General features: G+C 38.8%; 1 protein-coding gene and 1 non-coding gene across 5 annotated transcripts; both read left to right on the top strand.

The window, feature by feature from the left end:
* The first annotated feature begins 1,899 nt into the window (after window positions 1-1,899).
* LOC108973282 (probable low-specificity L-threonine aldolase 2) lies at window positions 1,900-11,575 on the top strand. Of its 4 annotated transcripts, none has more exons than XM_018940468.1 (6): window positions 1,900-1,960; window positions 2,876-3,178; window positions 6,523-6,597; window positions 9,880-10,291; window positions 10,619-10,755; window positions 11,026-11,575. In XM_018940468.1, the coding sequence occupies exons 2-6, from the start codon at window positions 2,971-2,973 to the stop codon at window positions 11,343-11,345; spliced, it is 1,152 nt and encodes a 383-aa protein (XP_018796013.1). In that variant the 5' UTR covers window positions 1,900-1,960; window positions 2,876-2,970; the 3' UTR covers window positions 11,346-11,575. The 4 variants fall into 4 exon arrangements, with proteins under 4 accessions (XP_018796013.1, XP_018796003.1, XP_018795985.1 ...); XM_018940458.1 differs by having other exon boundaries at window positions 1,906-1,997; XM_018940440.1 differs by having other exon boundaries at window positions 1,906-1,997; window positions 2,685-3,178.
* Window positions 11,576-15,113: 3,538 nt separating this feature from the next.
* On the top strand, window positions 15,114-15,262 carry Trnal-caa. Its single transcript has 2 exons — window positions 15,114-15,151; window positions 15,218-15,262. It is a non-coding gene; the product is annotated as a tRNA-Leu (tRNA).
* The last annotated feature ends 1,878 nt before the right edge of the window (window positions 15,263-17,140 follow it).

Genomic DNA, 17,140 nt, shown 5'->3' with positions numbered 1-17,140 from the left:
AGTCGAAATTATTRAAATKTATTAYCGAAATTCAGAGTCATTGGCCGYAACTRTAATAGCGCTGCATTCAATWTATGGTCRTCATAATCGTCCTGTCAGATCAACAATTCAGCGCCTAGCGGAAGAATTTGAATCCACAGGCACAGTGTAARATGCTCCCRTGCCGGAGAGACAAAGAAATACCGTAGTGTCGAAAATATTGCTGCCGTTAGCGCAKCAATTGGGTCCAAATCAGTCTYTCACGCCACGTCATCTCTGTGACGTCGTTATGCCGAATTTTGCGAAAATACCTTGGCCCACATCCTTACAAGAGCAAATGGACGCAAGAACTGCAGCCGCTTCAACACCAGAATCGTCGTATATTCGTGACTTGGACTGAGCARCAMCTTGAAAATGRTCCGAATTTTCATCGAAAAATCATCTTCAGTTGCAGTTTATCGGCTGCGCCATTGTGCCCTACTTCTTCCGTGATGATCAAGACCGCAACTTTATTGTGAATGGGAATCACCGCAGTTCAATGATAACCAAATATTTTTGGTCCGAAAAGAATGATAGGGACTTGGACAGCGAATGTCACAATCGATTAATTGAAAACCAAGTTTAGTCAACGCGTTATCTCACGAAATGGCCCAGTCAATTGGCTGCATCGGTCGTGCGAATTGGCGCTGTTAGAATATTTCCTGTAGGATYACGCCAAGTCTATGGTCTATGTCAACAATYCAGCGACAATTGGTGAACTTCGTACGAATAGAGAATGTGAAATTGCATTAGTATCGGATAATTTATGTTTGAACACCGTCGAAAATTGGGTTCAGCRTCTGGAGCGTGCCCGTGGTAGCCATGCAAAAGAAAWCGGATTCCGTACATAACGGCGTCGAATTTTTTTCCCGGGAATAAAGAATTCCATTGATATCCCAAACCGTTTCGGAATTTTTTAAAAAACTTTTGCAACGTTTTTATTGAAAAAAAAAAAAACCGTTGTATGTTTTACAGAACTATAATCCATGTCAAATTTCGTGAATTTTAGTAGCGCAGAAAATTTTTGATGATTTAAATTTTTTTTTTTGTTTTTTTAAAAAATTTTAAAAATCCTTAAAAATAAAATTTCTTCTCTAAAACAATCAAACTTTAACTATTAATAATTTTTAAACAATTAGGTTTACGGAAACATAGGGATCGATTTTTGAAGATAATTCAATTTCTTACAAAATCCAAAACCAGATATTTTTACCAGTAGATGTAAGCGRGACACAAAGTTTTCTAACTGAYAATAAGAAAAAAATTAGGTTRGGTTGATTACCTTATCGTTAAAATTATGAGCTAGTACTTCAAGAGTATTTCTTAGAGTAGTCTATCAACTAATTTTTCAAGGTTCTAAGAAATAATAAAAATGTACTCTACGACGTTATGCTGCTGTARGTCGTAAAAGATTTCATTAATTAAATTAGTTCGTACGTTGAAAGAATATTACGTCACACCTTTCTCTATTGTTATTATGTAGATATGGCGAGAGATTTAAATTAAATCCACGGTCCCTCATCGCTCCGATATCATAAATAAAATGCATACTCGAAAGCAGAGTGGCTAATACCTCACATATGAAGTGCAGAGCAATTGATTTMTTAACAGAGCCTGCAAATACGCAAATCAACATTATCACCTAACTTTCGCTCACTGCATCTCCCAATCCCACTCTCGCTGCTGCTTTGTCTCTGCGTAAGAATAAAGTTATGCTACTTTCTCTGTTGTAGGTCTTTACTGTAAACAACATTTCCAGCACATTCCTTGAGTGCCGGCACTWGAGCAATATATGTTGACCACATTTTGAGTGCTATACGATCATGACATACAATTTTTCTCATATAAGCGAGCGCAGTGATCGATGGRAAATTAGTAGCCACTGAGTGCACGAGTCGCATTGTCAAATTTCAACAGAGCGCTGTGAAAAGCGGCACGAAAAGTAAGCGGTTCGAATCGACAGATAGTAAAGTTTATTTGTAAGTAAATATTTGTGAAAAGTGTTTGGGGTTAATAAGAACAATTTTTTTTTTTTTTGATATCATAAATAACATTAGAAATAACTATCAGTTAACAAATAAAATAATTCAGTGCTAAAATAATAGTGTGATTTCTGGATCGCTGCTAAAGTACACATAATTTTATCAATTACATAAATCTGTCATTATGCTCATGCCATCATACAAATATATRTACATATTTGATTAAATATCTACATTTGTGCTCGCAAGTGCCGAGGTGTGACTTGGAGAAGCATAACAGAAGCGACTTCTGTTACTGTTTTCAGCAGTGCAGTGATAATCAATGAAAAAATTGTTTAGCAGAAGAATTGTRTATATACATATATATTATATTATGTATATATATTCAGAAYGATATTAATATCAAAGGCGCTTCGCAAATCACATTCGCCGTAAAAACTTGTTCTGATTCTATTTTCAACTGCAACTTTGTGAGCWGATGACGCGGATGAGTGAAGTGAAATACACTTAGTTACCAAACTTAATATTTTACTATATGAATATCGATTGTTATCAGCTGTTCAATGGGCATTYTCAGAAATTTAATTTTCGTTGATTTGCTCTGTGAAGTTGAGCAAAGTGATTTTTATATTTTCTAACATATATTTTACCTATTTCATTTTGGGTTTTTAACGATCATTAAAGGGACAACTTCTGAGCATAATCAAACTGTTATTATTCCGAGCGCTACATATCAAAAACTCAAATTTATCGGTTGCAGTATTTATAACTTGTATTTGAGAAGTCAACTGAATTTTTCCAACCGCGTTTCTATTTTTATGCTCTCAACACTCCACCGATCTTTCCCGCCAAATTGAAATTACGTATCAATAAAGTGACTTACGAAGCAAACAAACATATCTAGAGGCAGTATATAAGTAAATTTGCGGAAACATTCCATTTCGACGGCTACCAAGTGAAATATAGAAAAATGTCGCACTACGTAATTGATATTCGTTCGGATACGGTAAGTCAGCCGACAGCGGAAATGCGCCAAGCCATGTTTGTGGCCGAAGTGGGTGACGACGTTTATGGAGAGGACCCGACGGTAAATGCATTGGAGCAGAAAACGGCCAAGTTGTTCGAAAAGGAGGCAGGTCTCTTCGTGCCCAGTGGCACCATGGGAAATTTATTGGCTTGTAAGTATACAAAGTGTGATAAACAAAAATGATATCAGCTCGTATACACATGATTCAAATGAAAAGTGCATATACTTAATTAAAAGAACGCATYACGAAATTACAAAGCATTTAATATTATACTTATTCATTTAGAGAAAAATATTCCAACTGTTGAGCGAAGAAATACTGAAAAATTAAACTCAAATGCCCTGACACTARGAGGTTTTGGTTTGAGTGCGGCCARCCAAAGAAACCCTGGTTCCCASTTGAAGCGAAATATATACACATTAGTCCTTGTGATCATGGTCCCATGTTCGAATAATCTATTTGTATATAGGAGCTTTGCATGCCGAAAGCGATCTCCCTTGAATAGAGACTTCTAGAGAAGTCTAGAAAGYCCTTTCCTATATATAATATGTCCCTAACAAACCCGTAAGCAAGTCTATATATATTTCTATTTAAGTTACAAGAATAAAGGTTTTTCTAATTACATCATGTCTATGTATACGGTTACTCTTTTCTCTCTATTAACAAAATATCAGTTATAAAAAAAATGATTCTTCCAGGCAAAGAGATTGATTATATTTTTAATTTGTTGAACAAATACAGCTTGAAAATCATACTGATTACGTCTTCGGATTGCGCTATAAGTGGAARCGAATTAATTCTGTCATAACCTCATAATTTTCCCATAGAAGATTCGGCCGTGGGGGAAAGCAATCGTTAAATTTCCAAGCGTGCATGGTGACGTGACAAATATATCCTGAACCCAAGGATATCGTTAAGGTTCAAGCTACGTGTAAAAGATACCAGTCTATAAAAACTGCAGCTCCGTCTCTTGCCTAGCCACCAGGGTGATTTGATTTAATAAGATCGTGCCCTGCGATTTTAAAATATSACCAATCATTGAAATGAGTTTCTGCTACAAGTAGAGCATCGATCTTGTTAGTTTTGACATAGAGTCTGRCTTCAGCTCTACTTTTGCATAGGCCGTTGGCATTCCATATGGTAATTTSAAGTCTTATTTGCAATGATTTCTTRATGTMATGAGTTCAGTAATMATTTATGTAAATTAAGCAGGCACAGCATTATCATTTGYTGAATATGCACCTCCACTTCTTTCAACGTTGATTTCCCATTATTGACTGTCGCGGACATGGGTTGAGAARGGTTACATGACGGGACCTGACGTTTCGCAAACAAACTGGTAAAGGTAGTACCAGGAATAATATGACTGGATGGAGTAGACTGAGTTCCGTGTTGATTACTGGAATGATGGTTTCTTTCTTGTAATTTAAAAAATCGCTGGTCTATTTGCTTGTTAACTTTGCAACCTTTATGGGATGTAGGCTGCCCTTTTTTATCTACCTCTCTATTTTGGTATCTATTAATAAGGATTGTGGTGGAAGTGGAACGTAATTGATGGAATTTAATTTAAACTGCTGTTCTTTGGCGCATTCATGCATTAATACAGAATATCCTTTTACAAAATTGGATTTTGTGACCCTAACACGCAACCTAGTCGTGGCTGTTCGATGCAACTATCGATTCAAATATAAAAACCCAACYTATACAGGGTTTGTCCGTGAAAGTAATGGGACTGAATTTCTTTTGCCCCTACAATACTTCAGAGCGTGCGCGCACTGACTGGATTCCTAGCTAAGGAGCGGCTGGTGGCACCAGGCCTTGTAGGAGGGCCGGGAAAAGATCGCTCATGAAGAATGCGTGAATGAGCAAATCCAAAATGAAAACGATAGTCATTTTCTTTTTTGACATCAAAGGCATCGTCCAACATGAATTTGTTCCCCCTGGACACACTGTCAACGCCAAGTTTTACGCGGAAGTCCTCAAGAGCCTCAAACAAAGGGTCCATCACGTCCGACAAAACATCACAGCCCGGCTTACACTGCCTTTCTTGTGAACAGCTACCTACCATAACCAAGGACGGCATTCCAATGCTTCCATATCCGCTTTCCAGACCAGATGGGGCCCCTCCGGACTTTTGTTTGGCTTRCCTGAARAGGCCGATGAAAGGCAAGCTTTTTGAGACGACAGAGAGTATCCAGAAAAATACYGCATATTCTTTATTGAAAACTATTTTCTTTTTTAGCTTACGGTCACTTTACGGCTGGCCCTTGATTTATAAGCACATTTGTGGTGTCAACTCTGTTTATGTTGGGGAATTAAAACGGCCATAATGCGCGTTAACGCCATTAAACATTGTAACTTCAGTYAGTACGAAAGGAAAATTATTTTCCAAAAATTGCCAAAGCGCTCTAATTCCATAAGCACTTAAGACCRCATACCTTATAAATATTTCAAGCATGGAATTTGAACACCTTGCTGTAAGGTGATATTTCTTTATGAATTTCATATAAAATTCCCTTAACAGAAGGCAGCCAGCACGACTTCTATTGGAATCGCTGCATAGTTGTTGCTGCTGCTGGTGCTGGTGTCAAGGAATGTAATTCACTTTCATGGTTTCTGCACATTTACACTGCGTTTGCGTTCCAGCACTAAGTGCATACTGTTGCACGCGTCGCCGCATACACCCATTGGGGAATATAACTAGTGCCACCCGGAAGGGCTTCTAGTGATTTTTGAACCGACAATAGTTCAAAGTAATATTTCCATGAAACTTTCGAAATAAGRGAAGTTAAGTTAAGAGTACACACASACCACATTACGCATCCTAAAAMAGTTAACRTGGCAGAGTTATTATGTGCTTTCTTAAAGTAGAATCAAGCCGAGATTTATATGACTAAAAATATAGCGAYTATTCCGGAAGAAAATATTGAGAAKAGGCTTTATCTCTATTAATGAAGAGATACTGAAATCGCTGTAATACCCATTAACGAAGTGTAGTCCCTCGAGAATTGTTCGATGCCCATTGTTTCATAAACCGCTCTGATGACTTTTACAGATCTAAATATTAATGATTGTTTACGGATGATACACTAGAGACTTACACCTTTGTGAAGGCGAGGTTTCTTTTTCTATTTTTAGGGTGAACCTTGAGTTGCAAAGCAAGTTTCTTTCATTAAATTTTACGCCAAAATGTGCCATTCAAAYAACACCGACCACATATCGCTAGATGTAAATGAACTTTTTGTCCATCCTGCTATTGGACCATTTATATGGTCTCGCAAAGCCACAAGTATCCTGCAGGATATCAGCATCCATAGAAATGTGTGTGCAGTCAAAAATGTGTTCCGGTGCACGCTTTCCACTAAAATAGTTAGTTCGGCTAAAATCAACAAATTTATGCTCCCTTCAAGCATTCCGTTATATACGCACACACTCAGACACACATACACGGTACATATATCACATTCTTATCTASCCATTTTTATACTTTTCAGGTATGGTGCACTGTCATCAGCGTGGCTCGGAAGCAATTGTGGGTGATTTATCTCATATCTACCTCTATGARCAAGGTAAGTTTCATTTCCTAAAAGTACAGAGTGAAGAGTAAAAATTATAACGGAGGAAACACGGAAACGTAGAAATGCCAAAAATTGGGAAAATATTCGACTGCGTCCCAAGGCGTCCTGCGGATAGCGCGATGCAAGGATAACCAGCGAGATCGGGTTAAAAGTGGTGTGGCAGTCGAGAATTGCGAAAGTCTGCCGTGTTTGTGWCGCCCGTGTGTGTGTGTGCCGATGCTGCATGGCATGTGCGGGTTTAAATGCCGCGCCATGTTCGATAGCAGCGACAGACGACAGCSCACATATTCGCACACACACTCAAAATTACACATGACTTGTATCCTCACAGTTGCCTGTTTGAGTTGCACGTCTAATTGTTGCCATTGTTGTTGTTGTTGTTGTTGTTGATATTTCATATTTTTTTGCACTCAATAAAATGCGCACAATAATGCAATTTGCAACTCAAAAAACGGCGAAAAGTAATAATAACAGTAAACAGTTAATGGCAAAAAAGCGAGAGACTCTGCGCAAATATATAGAAAGCCCAAACGAAAAAATTCACATTACCCACGCTGGAAAAAAATGTAATTACGCACACACACATATAAAATATATTAGTATAAGCATTTTTTTGTGGCCATACAAAGTGAGAGTTTCATGCTTGTAACCCGCAAATCATCGAAGGCATGGGGATTAAATACACATTTATTTATGAAGATTAATTTTGTATTCACTTTTTCCATAAAATTGGACAAGATCACTAGTGACTTGTGTGGATGCTTCTTCTTCTTATTCTTTATTGACGCAGACAGCGCTTATAGCCGAGCTTCCTTCGTATGAATGTAAGTGTTTTTTACGCGGCAAATTCCAAGCGCAACCCTCCTCACTCTAGCTCACCTTCAAACGTATGTTTTTTGGCTACCTAGATTATACTTGGTCAAAGACCGGAAGTCGTGAGCTGCTTAAGCCATATATAAAAGAATCGTATCTGGACATTTCGAAGTGAATGGCTCTGAGAGAACTTTTCTCACTTTCGTAAACTTCTTCACATGACTGCATCCTCCAGACGCTGCTTCGCATTGGTATATTTTCTAATTTTTTTAATTGAAATTTAATGCCCAGTTTAAGAAGATTTTTGTAGCTATACTTCAATCAGAATGAACGTTTATTTCTTAGGAATTACTTTTTACACAAACTTTTATCCATCAGTTAATAATATACTTGAGTATCCTCTATTCCGAATCAATACAAATTGAGGTGCTTGCCTTGTTTGTTTTTAATAATTTTTCCAGCTTAAAGGCACGAAACCCACCCTATACAMATACACATATAAATTTCATGGTTTGCAAAAAAAGCATAAATACCCATACTCGTACCCACGACTGACCAATGCAGCACGATTTGTTGTAAACAAATTTGGAAAAACAAAACTTTTTTGATTTACCGCCGTTGMGTGCCCTCCGGGTCGCGCTGCACATATACTTCTTCGCCTCGGTCCCGGCAGATTTTAATGTCGACATTGCTAATGAATGCGATGAAGTGCCGCTGGAATTGTTGTGCAAAAAAATTAAGTGCTTCGTACTTTAGAGCGCAACCAAAAACAAACTAATTTCAGCTTGTAAAGCTGGTAAAGCTGGTAAAGCTGGTAAAAAGTTTGCGAATTATACTCTACCACACCCTGGTGTATTGGGGCGCTCATTTTCGCGAATGCTCACAGTGAGCTGGTGATGATTACATTCAGAGCTTTGTTAATAATTATTTGCTGATTTAAGTTTAATTTGGAAGTAAATTATATTATAATCCAATTAAAATTTTTTCTCTGCTTTATGCGAGACTTTTATTGAAAATGCTCCATAGTTAAAATATGTTAGGCAGTTTAAAGCAAGAAAATGATGAACAAGTCTATTTTAGCTTCTGTAACGAAAGAAGTGTGTATTTTAGGTATATAAATAGTAGGTCTTTTTTCAACCAGCCCATTTTGTTATTTTCAAAATCACAGTAAAGCATATTGTTACACATTCGCGAAGCTTGGAGGCCTTTGAATATTATAAAAAACTCACAACTTTCTCGGGCTACAGTAATTTTAAATCTTGAATACAGGGCTTAATAAAGTGGATCCTTGTTCAAGGAGATATAAAGTTTATTGTTACTATAAAACCGATGAAATGTTAATACATTACTACTGTGGGCAAAAAATAGTAAGAGTTTTTAATTTAAATTCAAGTATTTGATTGGAACAAGTTACGCAAAAAGGGTTGAGAACGGGTTGACGACGAACTACCTCAGAGACAGCCATCAACATTAACTGATGATAAACACGTCAACAAAATAAATGAATTGGTGCGTGAGAATCGACGACTGAGATCTAATTGGCATCGTTGGAATAGCGGCAGGATCACACACTTTGAGAGATGATTTCAGCCGAGAAAGAGTGAAAGAACAGTTAGCTCAAAAATCACTWATTTTTTTCAAAAMCCAACGTTGGGTTTATGTATATGAAACAATGCTTCCMGACTACCATGATGTCATGAAACATATTATAACCGGCGAAGAGTCTTATATATATGCTTACGGCTATCTATCTCGCCAAAAGTGAGCCAAAGGCAAAAACCACGCCAAAGCCGGTCAAAACTGAAGGATATTTTGAGAGTTTTCTTCGATTATGGAGGTGTGGTGCGCTCAAATCTGTTCCAGCCGGCCAAAATGTCAGCAAAGAATCTTATTTGAGTGTTATACATCATTTGCCAGAAAATATTCGKAAAAAGAAGCCGGAATTATGAGCCCATAACTCTTGGTTGGCTGCATTGATTCTKMGTAAGTTTKTCGCCAAATTTTCAACCAATATCGAGCCTGGAACCTGTTTCGAAAATTGGAAGAAATGTTGGCACAAGTGTATTAGTGCGAAGGGGGACTACTTTGAGGAAAACGACATAGCTTTTGCAGAGTAAATTGAATTCTAAAATTATGTGCAAAGCCTTATTATTTTTTTTTACTCACAGTAGTATATTTCTATAATCGGACAAGCTTTTCAAACCGTACCAAAATGTGTCTAATAAATGTAATGAGAATTTACAGGACTTCTGATGGATACCTTGCACTTAACCTCTGCAAAATTCCTCAGTGTCTCCTGATTTTGAAAGTAAGGAATGTGCTCTTTTAATATTTAGTTCTTCTATGCAATTATTCATGCTTAGTCCACATATCGCTTTGCGCCAGCAGCACATCCACGCTCACACCTACACACACACATATACACATGTAGATCTAATATTTGTACGATTCCTCTTTTAGGTGGCGCTGCTCACATCGCTGGCGTACAATTAGCCACAATACCCAACAAAGTGGACGGCACATTCTGCCTTGAAGCGCTGCGTCGCAAGGTGCGCTTGGAGGACGATCACGAGCCAATTACGTCGCTTATAGTGGTGGAGAACACACACAACATATGCGGTGGCAAGGTGATTCCGCTGGAGTGGCTCGATAAACTGGCAGAACTAGTTAATGACGATAAACAGCTGCAACCCTACGGCAAGCGTATTGCGTTGCACATGGATGGGGCGCGCGTCTTTAATGCGGCCGCAGCGTTGCAGGTGCCTGTGGCGCGTATTGCGCGCGATTTCGATTCGGTGAATATTTGTTTGAGCAAAGGGCTGTCGGCGCCGGTGGGCTCAGTGCTGGTGGGATCGGAGGCTTTCATTAGGCAGTAAGTAAAGCGTATTAGACGGTTGGTGATAATCAAATAAAAGATGTGTGCGAGTGTGTTACGGCTATGTGGCAAGTGTTGCAGCTAAGGCGATTACTATTGCCAGCCGAAAGGCGATTGGTTGGCAATAGCAAAGCAACACAGGCATTGCTCTCAAMCACTTATTTYATGGAATTAGAGTTTGAGTCTCCACTTGCTCGCCTTGAGATTAATGTCACAGACTAATTGGCAGACACACGCTCTGCAACTTTTGCTTTCCAATCGCATTCTTAATCTTCGCACTTGTGACTTCTTTCTTTTACCACTAACTTTTCGCTTATCTCGCAGAGGGCGCCGCCTGCGCAAGGCTCTAGGAGGTGGCATGCGTCAGGCAGGTATTTTGGCGGCAGCCGGCATTGTGGCCTTGGACACCATTGTTCCGCGTTTGAGGGAGGATCAGCAGAAGACTCGACGCATAGCAGAAGGTAATTTTTATTGCAGCCTAATAACAATACATCAATATGGCAACTTGCGGCAAGTGGCGGCTGATGAGGCGACTAATGGCTGCTGATAAATGCCTTCGATTTGGGCGAGTAAGTACTCTGGCTCTGACTCTGACTGCGTCTAAACTCTTGCCGTTCRACTGCTATTATTCTCTCATCCCCACATTCCACCTCAATTTGCGTTGAAACAATTAATTTCCTTTAATTACGCCTCGCTTAATTTTGCCTGAACTCGCTTCTCCTCTCTTTCAGCCATTCACAAAGCCAAAAGTCCCAATGTCACCGTCGATTTGGCGACGGTACATACAAATATTCTGCTGATTCATCTGCCGAATGCGAAATTCGGCGCCACAGCGTTCGCCAAGCGCTGTAGCGAAGTGACGCCCGAGGAGCTCGCCGCCGGCGTGCATGCCGCACACAAGGAGCAGGGTATTAAGCTGAAAGTGAGCGCACGCGATTGGCAATTCGCTCGAATTGTGTTGTACCATCAGATCASCGATGCGGATGTCGATTTGGTAATCAAGAAATTCAATTATATAATACGAGATGTGGACGTCATATTGGCAGCATAACTGTCATGTGACATAAAAGTGAAATAAGACATACATACTTACTTTGGATTTCTTTAAACGTCGTCTATACATAAATGCACAAGTTCTCGTTGGATAGAAGGCATTCCAATTCATTTCACTATGTATACACACTAAACCACTTTAAATAAGTCATTTATTAACCCAGAAAGTAGAAATGTTTTTATTTTTTATTTTTATAAATAAAGCAGAGGATTGTACAGAATAATATATTTTTGGGAATAAAAATCTAAATTTTTTAAGAATTTTCGCTAAAAGTCATTATGTTACTGAGTCGTCTGTTTCACTTTCCGATAATAAACATTTTTAGAAATATCTATGGTAACTCTACAATTTCTTCTAAACATTCGATTCAGCTATTCGCACTTCATCTGGGTATATGCGCTTCAGCACATATTCAACTGGTTTTGTTTTGCCAGAGACATTATTTSAACATTGTAAAAAWGTGGTCCTGGTCAATYTTTTCCAWAATKTCATCGACTTTTTCTACGATGAGTCRACCATGGCGAGTTGCATCTTTCACATCGAAATTTCGAAGCAAGCGGCCTATAGTTGTGCTGCGCTTCACATCATTGTRTAAACAAATTTCATTGGTAGCTGTTTTATATGAAAATTTCAAAATATAGCGATTTTTTTTTATTATTTTCACTCATTTTTGAACACCTGCAGCTGTTTTYCCCCCGAAAWTTTTTTTTTATTTTTTATTTTTTTGTTACAATCTCTCCTTTCCAACACTATATGATATGACACAATGTGATTGGTAGCACTGATGATATACGGCATTGCCTGACAAAATACGAAAATACTTTTTGGACTACCCAATACATATGTACATATGTATAATAGAGCTGATCGATTTATAGCGAGCCACAAAAACCGAAAAGTTGCGTATCAGAGAAATGATTTACGAAACTTAGACCAGTTATCTCCCATACAAACGACTATTCCGATTTTTTAAAATTCGCTGAAGATGTGTATAAGAGACAGACCCAATACATATGTACATATGTATAATAGAGCTGATCGATTTATAGCGAGCCACAAAAACCGAAAAGTTGCGTATCAGAGAAATGATTTACGAAACTTAGACCAGTTATCTCCCATACAAACGACTATTCCGATTTTTTAAAATTCGCTGACTAGAAATCGGTTATAGACGATTAGTCCCACTTTGCTAAGTTGTTCAAAATTTCCCGTTTAAGCGATTTTATAAGCAAAAAAATTGATCCGTATGCATGGAAGAATTTATTTATAMCCCAATCATCTCAGAAGACTTGCCTTATTGAACAAAGTAGCGCCATCGACCCCATTGCAATATCGCAATTTTTCAATTTGTGGCGCTYATTTAGTTGCCCAAACAGACRCAGCATGTCAGAATATACGAAGCGCCTAAACGTATGTGACACGCTAATGCCGGGCAGATTTATAGCAAACTTGTATTTGATGCCGTTACAATTGAGCGAGGCTTGTAATATAGTTTGTTSTTAAGAACACATATGAACGTAGCCGAATGGACGATTTACTTTATCACTTTATCATGAATTYTATTTCRGWTAAATCTCTGTGCTACTTACACGCCTTTCGCAAAATRCGGCACTTGTGACCACAAGATTTGTYCAAAATAGATTTGTTCGATATTTCCAAAGCACACACAATCAAAGTTGCTGCAGCAAAAGCGCAAGCGAACAAATATTTAAGCACTTTCACATCATTTTTGAAATCAGCACAACCAAATGTACGTTCGTGGCTGTTCGCATAAGACCACAAACAGGGGCGAGCTGGTTATATATTCTGCCGAATTAGAACGCCAGAAAAAGCTGCGCCGAAAGTTGGAATGGACTATTCAGATCCACCAAGCAACGCTCCTGCGCTGGCTGTGCTGTTGCTGCCTTTTCTTACTGTTTGGCTTTGAGTCTTTCTTCTGCGTTTTGCCAGCGATTTGAAAGCACAAATAATAGAATCCCCGGGCCATCGATCAATTTGAATTAATGGAAATTAAAATCGCATTGGCAAATGGAAAATCAATTTACTTAAGTGATGAAGTGCTGAAGTGCTGAAGTGCTGCCTCTGCAGCTGCAGCGGYCRCAGTGAGACTTAAGCCGCGAGGCATGCCATAAGCCCGAGTTGTTTGCGTCCATTTCCACCTTTGGATGGCGTGCAGCAAAAATCGACAACAAACACACCGCTTAAGGCAATCACTCGAGAAGCCTTTCCTCAACGCAYCGTTGCAGTCGCGGTGTTAGAGAGCGMGCTTTTGCTGAAACGCAAGTTCGGCGCGATAATTGTCGAGCGCAAAAATTATGCAAATCTCGTTTGAGGCACCACCCGCAGCGCCAACAGAATTTAGTCGAAATTTAATATAACAAATTTGTGCGCTCGCAGAACTTTCGCACGCTCGAGTGTTGTAATTATGCAAGAGCAATTTGGCGTTTCCCTCCTGCGCAGCATATCATGACATGAATGTTTGCTACACGCCTACTTGGGGCCTGCTGCCAGCACTTTAGCGGCGAAATTATTTGCATATCAAGAGTCGCTTCAGCGCTTTCCCATGTTGTTGGCGTAGCAGCCTCAAGCCAACTCAGCGCTTTCATTTGRCATGCGCCTGCGTAGCTGCTGCGTGCGGAACTTTTTGCGCAACTCGTTACAAACAAAAACCAAAACCGAAAATGCGAAAAAAGCAAAAATAATAATTTTAAATTATATTTCTTTTTTCAATTTCCCTTAAGACTATTCTTCACGCCACAGCGGCGGCTCGGTGMCGGCGCATGTCGATGGCATGGTAAATTGCGGCTGGTGCGAATATTCTTATTTCGCGCCTTAAAATATGCCACTAAGCAACGAATACACGCATACTTCACGAAAGTATGCTCATTTTGTGGCTTCGGGTGTGTGTGTGCGTGCTGGTGTTCGTTTGTTGCTGCGCCTGTTTGCTTGGCATGAAGCGACTGTTGACGTTACAAACTTGGAGAATTTCTCAACGCCTCCAACTATTTTGCATGTTGCTTGGGTGCATGCGTCGGTGTGCGTGTGCATAATTTATATTCAAAATGGCGCGGCGGCCATACCGATACTTAAGCCGTTCACTTTTTGAGCAAACGCCGCTTTGCACAAGACACATAATGGCAATATAATCGAAAGAGAATTAAGCTGCTTAAGTTTTGTGGATTTAATTTGGCGCTTTAAAATAAAAAAAACACGCTTTTATTGTTGTAGGGCTACACTGGACAATYCGCAGCTATCAATTTTGGTTTCTCTAAAGATACTTAGGTAAATAGGAGAGAATTGTAGTAGATCGCCTTTAAGTTTCTGGATTGATGAAAACCTAAGCGCTAGGCGTTCATTTACAAATGGTAGTCCAAATTTTGCAAAACAAAAAACAAAAAAAACAAAAAAAAAAAATATTATTCAGAAAGCCCCACAAGTTAAGGTTTCATAAGCGAGAAACACATTTTTGCTTCATACATTTACTCTCCATACAAAGTGGCTGCGTGCTTATTAACAAACAYAAATTCGTAGCGCCTGAAAATATACTTCACATCTTCGCGGCGAGCTGGTAAGCAACAACACCATTGCTTAGTTAAGCCATTAACTTCGACGCGAAGCAGCGCATGACTCACTAATCCATTTTCGTATGTTTATTTATATCGTGAGTRTCATGCAACTACTTCAGCTTTATTACTCGTGTCTATGCTTCGCTTGTTTTCTTGCTGTGCAACATTTGTGCGGCATTTGGGCGCGCTCATTTCGCATGTCAGGATGGCCGAGCGGTCTAAGGCGCCAGACTCAAGAGCGATTCTTGCTCACAAAATGTACTCAACTGTGAGCGCATTGGATTTGTGAGTTTCAACTGAGCGTTCTGGTCCTCTCTGAGGGCGTGGGTTCGAATCCCACTTCTGACAAATGATTTTTTTTTTTTTTTGGAATTATTATTTTTTTTTTACATTTTTTATTTATTTCTTTCGGTGAGTTTAGTTTAATATGTGATTACTTATTTACCTTTTTGTATATATCATATTCAGTTTTATCATAGCAACTCATAAAAACCTTAAAAAAGTAAAACATGACAACAAATTTAAAATATTTTTCCCTTGTTATTTATTCTTTCAACAATTACACTTCAAGTGCACAGCTTTAAAAAAAAAGTACATATTTGTATGTGACATGTATCATGTGTGAATTGTCGGCTATCAAAAGCCACGAAATGACTTCGTATTAAGTTTACGAAAACAATATTGCAAAATGTCATTCTGTCCGTAGTGATACTTTGAGGTTATAAAGATTCCAACATAATGSCAATGTCAGCGTCGTGTACAAAGAAAATTAAAAGAAAATATTGTGCAAATAAGCAATTGAAAGACAAACAAGCAAGGGAGTTTTGGAACACACATACCTTCGTCATCAGCTCTGGGGACTCGTCTTTCGAAATGACTGTCGCTGAAGTTGAAATGACGTGGAGAGCAAAGGGGGATTGCAACATTTGATTTTTCTGGCATTTTGTTGGTGAGTTTCTTTATTTTCTGTATCAGTCAAACAGCTTAACAAGTTGTTTTTCGATTTGTTCTTGACATATTTTTCAACTTGCGTGCAGGTGCAGCGTTTGAAGTGTTTTCATCCTACAACTTAAMCGCATGCATGCACTTACTTACTAATATCTGTTAGAGTAAAGAAATTTGGAAAATTTCGGAAAGGGTGATAAATTTCGAGGTTCCCTACTTAAGAATATCRCAGAAACTTAATATTTAATGCTTGTTACCATTGGGAAGAACATTCTTKKCATTTATTGTTTGAAGATTATCTYTTTCAAATCKYGGCCGCGGCTTCCTCTYGCATGGTCCATCCGAATTGAATCTAAATTTCGATGACTTTCGAGCACTTCGACTGGYAACTGGCAACTAACACGAGTGATAATTTTTTCCAAGGCCTGAATARGCCTTCTTAACAAGGTAATAAAAATCGACTGACCCAAAACACAAAATTATCTGCTAACCGAAGTGGTCTCGCAATAAATMCATTCATTTATGCGATGTATGGAAAGTGGCGTCGTATTTTTTACACCAAATGTTTCCGATATCATATTAAGGTATCACATAGTCAGTTATAATGGTGCGACAACTGTCGCCAATCACGGTTACCGTCTCACCTGCCTTATTTTTGAAGAAATATGAACCGATCCTACCGGCTTACAAACCATACCCAACCATTGTTTTTTCTGGATGAAATGGCAGCTCTTGAATCTCCACGTAAAATTCGCTAAGTCGTTTTATACRTCAGTGCGAGTTGCTGCGAACGGTGCTGAATCGACTCTCCGCGGACTTTGTGTACACTATCAGCTACGGCTGCTATATATTCTTCACTGCGTTCCAGACGTGGTCTATTTGGTCGAAGATGGGTTATAGTGTGGCTAATAGTACGCTAAGTAGGCCGATTATATTGAATATAAGTTGAGCGAAGCGTGCGAATCACATTCTTTACAGAACGTAAATCATTTTATAAAGCTTCATAACACACTCCTTTTTTCGGACGTGTGGTTTTCAGTGAGGCATTACTTTTTTCGGRATTGGTTTTTTGGCTGTTGTTACTTGATTTGCCATTTTATAATGAGCGTGCACCAAAAAGAAAACACGATTGATAGCAAAATTGTCGCATTCTCAAAAAGCCACTATTTGGTTTGTTTTATACGGAGCGGAGATTATCGGTCTATATTTCTTGAAAAATTAAGCATACCATATGTTACACTCAGCAGGGAACGCTATGGAGCCGTGATTAGAGACTTTTTC

Source organism: Bactrocera latifrons, unplaced genomic scaffold (genome assembly GCF_001853355.1).
Source record: "Bactrocera latifrons isolate USDA-ARS-PBARC rearing strain unplaced genomic scaffold, ASM185335v1 scaffold_11, whole genome shotgun sequence".
In the NCBI taxonomy this organism is placed as follows: Eukaryota; Metazoa; Arthropoda; class Insecta; order Diptera; family Tephritidae; genus Bactrocera; species Bactrocera latifrons.
The sequence above is the reverse complement of the archived record's forward strand: the minus strand, read 5'-3'. Positions and strand labels throughout refer to the sequence as shown.